Source organism: Emiliania huxleyi (genome assembly GCF_000372725.1).
Source record: "Emiliania huxleyi CCMP1516 unplaced genomic scaffold EMIHUscaffold_9, whole genome shotgun sequence".
NCBI lineage: Eukaryota > Haptophyta > Isochrysidales > Noelaerhabdaceae > Emiliania > Emiliania huxleyi.
The window spans coordinates 1348122-1354121 of NW_005195301.1; the positions used below are offsets into that span (position 1 = coordinate 1348122).

Sequence of the window (6000 nt, forward strand, 5' to 3'; positions counted from 1 at the left end):
GACCACCGCAGTGGTGACTGCCATGCGTCGGCGTGATGGGCGCCCAGCCAAGACCTTCTACGCCAAGACACCTGCGAACACTACGGCGATCTACAGGCTGGTGACGCATGCCAAGTTTGAGATGCTGCGGCGTGCTGAGTCTGCTAGCACCGTACGCAAAGGCGTTGGTCAACGACTGATATGGGTCGACGCCGGTCTCTTCCGCCATACGTGGCATGGCTTTGAAGAGTGCGTCAGCTGTCTCAATCCCGTTCAAACACAGTTCGCAGCGTTTTCCATATCTTCGTTGCGGGCGCGTTGGCTGCCGCAGTTGCAGCTGCTCTACAACGCTTGGGGAGTGCATAAGAAGGAAGTTGTCGCCACGGTCATGATCTTCAATCGGAGAAGCTATGCTGCCTTCTACGATGCGTACGTGCTCGCCTTGCGGTCGTATTTGCGAGACGGGTTCTTCCCCACGGAACAGGGGTTGCTCACGATTCTGGCGGAGCGAGCAGAGAGCGAAGGACGGAGTTTCGCCTTGCAACAACCCGGATACGAGCGCATTGCAGCGCGGATGCTATGCCCCCCGAAGAGCTCCCGGGCCCAACAGCCGAATCGTTCTTCTGTGTGAGGTCCGAGTCAGAAGGGGCGCCCTCAGCGGTCGATGTTGGTGCGACTTGCCAACGCGAACGCCTGCAAAGCACCATCAACTACAGCCCCGGCTCGCGGGAGGAGTTCTTCCACCGCGACGTCTTGAAAATCTTTGCTTGCTTCATCAAGGCCTGTCTTGACGAAGGCGGACCACTACGCAGCAAGATTCGCGATCGCTTCAATCATTGGAGCCATCATGCGTATGATCGGGATGCTGAACTCCTCGCGCTGCTACCTGCGCGCGCCTGCAATACCCTAAAAGGAGGACGTCTGCTGTGGGCTGCTTAGACCTTAGTGATGCCGATCCGGCGCGGGAGGTGAGGGTTGACTCCTCTCATCCTAGGGAAAAGGCAGGTTTGCTGCCGGCGCGCGCAAGCGCGGACCAGAACGCCAGTAGCCGCGAGAGCCTTTCGGGAATAGTCCTTCGATAGCTGGCCACACGGCTGCTTGCAGAAACCGCGTAGAAACACGATGCCAGAGATAAAAGGCTGCTACACATTAACTGCATGGACTTGGGTGGTGGGTGCCCCAAGCCCCAAGCCCTAAGTCGTACTCCTCTACCCACAGCTCAGGCCAAAAGCCACTCGAGAGAGGGAACGATATAAGGAACGCCACACCGGAACGCAGGGAGAGGAGAAAGAGCTCTCCTCACGAGAAGAGACTCGTTGGAGAATGAGGGCAGTGCTGCTCATATTAGGCGCAGCGGTCGCGACGGACTGGCAAACGCTGCAAGAGAAGTACGCCGAGCAGCCTTTCCCCTCTCCGCACAAGGTGAACGCCGAAGCCCTGGCCAGACGAATCCCACTCGCTTGCTTTTTTTCGCTCCAGTCCTGCGGATCTTCAGTAGTAGACCGATCAGTAGACCGGAGGGCTAGCTAGCTACGAAGCCTTCACCGTTCACACTCCAAGTGGGGCTGGACGAATCCCCGCGAGGACGCAAGTCCACCAAACCCGGCCATTCCAACGGCCAGGCCGCTCGCTTAAGGCTGATTGGCTAGACGAGCGGGGGCCTACCTCCAACGGGGAAGTCTGACGAACGGGGGAGCTCTGATCGCCGTACTCACCCCGCGGGACGCTGGTGAGGTGACGGTGGGAGGGCGCCCCCCAGACAGCCCCCCTCCCGACGGGGACGCCACCACCCTCGCCCAGGGATCTACAATGCTGTCTTAAGGTCCGACAGGTTCGGCACCGGGCACCGCCTCGGTATACAAAATGCGCCTGCGGGCGGACCCTTACAGATCACAGATCACTACCGCGCCGCACTGTTGGCGGCTACCGCCACCCCGCCCGGCATGGCAGTGCCGAGCCACACGTCGCCGGGCGGCGGCCTCACCCGCAACCCCCCCCCCCCCCCCTTCTCCCCCTCCCTGGTCCCTGTAATCATGAGACAACCTCGAGCAGCTCCACCTGGAAGATGAGGGTGGCCTTCGGCGGGATGGCGGGCGGGGAGCCGCGCTCGCCGTACGCTATGTCGGACGGGATGGTCAGCTTGGCCTTGCCGCCCGGCTTCATCAGCTGGAGTCCCTCTGTCCACCCTGCGGGAGAGAGGGGGAGAGAGGAGGAGAGAGGGGGAGGGAGAGGGGGGGATGTGGGGGGATGTGGGGAGACGTGGAGGCTCGCTCTCCACCTGCGACACGGAGCTGTGAGAGTAGTTGCGCTGAATGCGGGTCGCCTTACGCTCGCCCGAGTACACGGGTCTGCCTTCCGCATCTGGGCCTCGAGATGGGGGGAGATCTGGGGAGATGTCCCGCATCTACGCCTCGAGATGGGGGGAGATCTGGGGGGAGATGAGATGGGGGGGAGATGGGGAGAGGCACCCCACCCCGCATCTAGGCTACCCGGACCCGCGATGACGCCACTGAGCGGAAACTCGATGGGCTCGCCGCGCCTGTTGGGCCATTCGTCACTCCTCCGCGTCGATGGGGCGCCGCAGGCCGAGCCATATCTCCCCATATCTCCCCGTATCTCCCCGTATCTCCCACATCTCTCCAGGCCGAGCTGCAGGCTATCCGCGCCGGTAGCTGGAGTCAAAGATGGAGCCGTCGACGAGCTGGCCCTCGTAGTGCACCTTGACGGTGCTCTCGCGCGTCGGCGCGTCCCCCTTACCCTCGCTCAGCGTCTGCACCACCAGTCCGGACGCAGTCTGCACCGCGCCCTCCTCCTTTGCGGCGGCGGCGAGCGTCTCGGCGCCCTTGGCCGCCATAGCCTCGGCGACTTTTGCCTGCTTCTCGCCAAGGAGCGTCATCGCCTTTGGCACGTACTCGGACAGCGGCACCTGCGGCTCGTCGCCGAGAAGGCACTCGCGGATGCCGGCGAGCACCGAGTCAATCTCGGCCGGCTCGCAAGCGGCAAAGTCGCTGAGCTGCCTGCGATGCGGAGCCGGCGGTGCGCGGTGGACGAGGAGCGCTTTGCGATGGTCGGGCACGCGGTGCGCATCGCTATGAGGAGTGGGCTGCAGTGCCACCGTCCAACGTTGAAGCCGATCGAGTAAAAGGCCTTGTCCGTGTCCGTCTCGAGCGATGCGCGGACGCCAGAGGAGCGGCGGACAGCGGTCCGCGCCGTCGACATGCTGGGCGTGAGGAGCAGCGCCGTGGAGGCGACAACGCGCGTGGAGAGGAGGGAGAGCATATATGGCCTTGCTTGTACAAACGCGTGGGTGAAGAGAGAAAAAAAAATCTTTGTCGGGGACACACGATTCCAGAAATGGTTGTGTCCCCGCTCCTCGCTCGCCCGGGCGGAGGGCATGGCCGCGGAGGAGGCGAGTACACGCTGCCAGGCCTTCCGCAGACAGCCTCTTGGGCAGACTGAGGGTCGGCTTTGCGTGGCGTGGCCCGTACGCTGCGCTGCGCAAAGCTGCGTATGCGGAGGGAGCATCCTGTGCTTCCACCGGGAAGTGCGCACCTCCTGCAGCTGGTGGAAGGCCGTGCCGCCGCTCGCCTGCTCCGTGGACAGGGCAGGGAGGCGGCGCCGCAGCGCCGCAGCGTCCGCTGCGCGCCGGTGCAGCACTCTGCTGCCTGGTGGGCAGCATGCTGGTGCTGTGCGCGGTGTTTTCGAGGCTGCAGTGGCGCTGCACCGCAAGCCACGGCGAGTGGCACGCAGCATGCGCGGCGCCGCGCTTGGCCCGGACAGCGCCAGAGAGTGCCCTCGATGGGCCAGCCTGCGCGGCGCGAGCGCCGCACAAGCTGACGCATCGTCTGCCATTCTCTGGTCGACGGCGGTCAATCTCACGATTGTCGATCAAAACCGGCGGGCTTTGTGACGCCGTTTACGCAATCGTTTTTGGCTTCGCTTTCTCTTTTGCTTGTTTTATTTTGTTTTTTCTTTTGCGAAGCGACGGAGGGGGGGGGGGGGCGGGCGGGCGCTAACTATGGGCAACTACATGTCGAAGGTTCGAGGACGACTACTCGCCGCCTGGGTCGTTCGGGGCGCGCGGCTCCGTCGAGGACCGGGCGCGCCCCTTACCCGGCGCGGCGTAGGTCCCACTCTGACGTATAGAGGGGACTTCCCTTCCCCCCTCGGAGGGCCGGACTGAGGCGTCGAGGGCCCCGCTCTTTCCTTCGCATAGCGGCCACTCTTCGGATCGCTGGTCGAGCGACCCGGGGGATGCCCCGCGCGCCTGACCCAGGCGCGAGAAACGAATCTGCGAGGCGTGGCCGCTCATGCGGCCCGATGGGGAGGAACGGGGCGAGCCCCCTCCAACCCACCCGCGCTAGGTCTCGGGTTTGACGCATGGGGTCACTCCCGCGAAACCCGTGAACTAGCCGGGGCAGTCGGAGAAGGGGCAACTCCGTGCACTGACGGTCGGCCGTCAGAAAACACGCCTCCGTTGCTCGGGTTACACCAATCCTCGCTACCCAACGCGGCCAAAGGATATCCACCTCGAGAACCTCGAGAGAGATAGAGGGGAGGCACGGACACCGGCCCAATTCATCAATTCCACTCATCTTCTGGTGCCTAGCCCCGTGCAGCGGCGGTCCGGCAGGCTGCCCCCAAGGCCCCCCGGGCCGCTGCGGGTTTTGGAGTTATGCTTTGGCACAGCTTCGGCGATGGCGGCCCCTCTCTGGGGCTTGCATAGGCGGGGAGTCTCCCCCGCTGGTCTCCTCATTCCCTTTTTTCTTTTTCTTTTGAGAGCAGGACGCCGGGTTTGTCTTGTATGTGCGTGTCGGGGTGTGTGCGCGGGGCGGGGAGGGGCAGGGGCGTGCGGGGCGGAGGCCCAACGTCGGGCAGCTTGTCGGGGCCGACGAATTCGAAGGGGGGGAAGGGGAGGGGGGAGTGGGCAGTCGGCGTCGGAGTAGCAGGCTGCAGGGCGTACGGGGTAGCCGTCACTTTCCTGCCTCGCAAGGGCGGGGCTGTCCCGGAAAGTGAGAAACGCCGGGCAGCGTGGCGCATTACTGAACCCTCCCATACGTGTTTGTGCTTCCTCCTTCGGGCTGTTCCATCTCCTCGTCTCTTTCCCACCTCGGCGGGGCGGGGGCTGGGGGGGCGGTGCGGTGTGGCGTGTGTGTGCGAGTGATGGCTGCTACCAGGGACCTTGGGCTTGTATTATTAACAACGAAGGCGCTCTCAAAGAGAGAAAACGCGGGTGCCCATCCGGCCCTGTCTGTTTTAGGTGTATTGTTGGCAGACAAGACTCAGTCTGTTTGTGTCTGTGCGTCGCTCGTGCGTGTCGTCATCATCTGTCCCGCGTCCACCCATACCGCGTTGGTGTCCAGTCCGAGTGTGTGTGTGTATCGCGCGCCTTGCGGGGGGGGCGCGGAAAAGAGGAACCTCTTAGCGCCATCGCCACGGTGCTGCATGCAGCGCCGGGCGACGACGACTTACCGCCTCCCGGTCCCCCTCGGCACACCTCCGCTGCTCAATGTTTGACGGCTCGAACCCGTGAAGCTTCCCCGTGCGCGGGTTACCCCGCACACGGGTCAGCCTGCCAGCCACGTATCCACGCAAGCGTGGTCCGCGTGCATGGCATACAGGCGTCCGCCAGACAGCGCAGAGGCTAGGCGACCGGGGAAGGACTAGCTCAAGGGCAACACAGCGTCACCAGCCGTTGGCGCGCCGAACGAGTCTGCGGCCCTCGGTTGGGACGAGTGCGCGACGCGGTTGAACCGCTCAATATGGCCGGCAGCTCGCGCTGCCGGCGGGGTTGGTTGGGGAGAACCGGCACGGGGAGGGCCGGCCTCCCCGGAGGGGTCGCCCCCTGGAGGGGCCCCAAAGGGCCCCCCGGGGGGGCGGGGGCCCCCGCCCCGAGGGGCGGGGGCGGGTCCTTCCGTGTCGCTCCCCTCGTCGGGAGTGTCCGTCGGGATGGTGTTGTCCGCCCACTCGGCAGCGTTTGAGCCTCTGTCACCTTGCCTGCCGCGAGCAGCTAGCTCGTCG

General features: G+C 64.5%; 1 protein-coding gene across 1 annotated transcript; it reads right to left on the bottom strand.

The window, feature by feature from the left end:
- Positions 1 to 1969: 1969 nt before the first annotated feature.
- Positions 1970 to 3281, bottom strand: EMIHUDRAFT_448687 (FKBP-type peptidyl-prolyl cis-trans isomerase). Its single transcript, XM_005757875.1, has 4 exons — positions 3095 to 3281; positions 2646 to 2996; positions 2475 to 2518; positions 1970 to 2165 (listed from the first exon to the last, which is right to left on the bottom strand). Exons 1-4 carry the CDS (start codon positions 3256 to 3258, stop codon positions 2011 to 2013), a joined length of 714 nt encoding a protein of 237 aa, XP_005757932.1. The 5' UTR covers positions 3259 to 3281; the 3' UTR covers positions 1970 to 2010.
- Positions 3282 to 6000: the final 2719 nt, after the last annotated feature.

What these genes read in the sequence shown, in the direction of transcription:
- EMIHUDRAFT_448687 (XM_005757875.1), bottom strand. Translation starts at nt 3,258, where the DNA reads ATGCTCTCCCTCCTCTCCACGCGCGTTGTCGCCTCCACGGCGCTGCTC. An exon ending in ATCGGCTTCAACGTTGGACG is followed by an intron (nt 2,997 to 3,094) that starts GTGGCACTGCAG and finishes TCCGCATCGCAG; the next exon opens with GCAGCTCAGCGACTTTGCCG. An exon ending in GCTCAGTGGCGTCATCGCGG is followed by an intron (nt 2,166 to 2,474) that starts GTCCGGGTAGCC and finishes TCTCTCCCGCAG; the next exon opens with GGTGGACAGAGGGACTCCAG.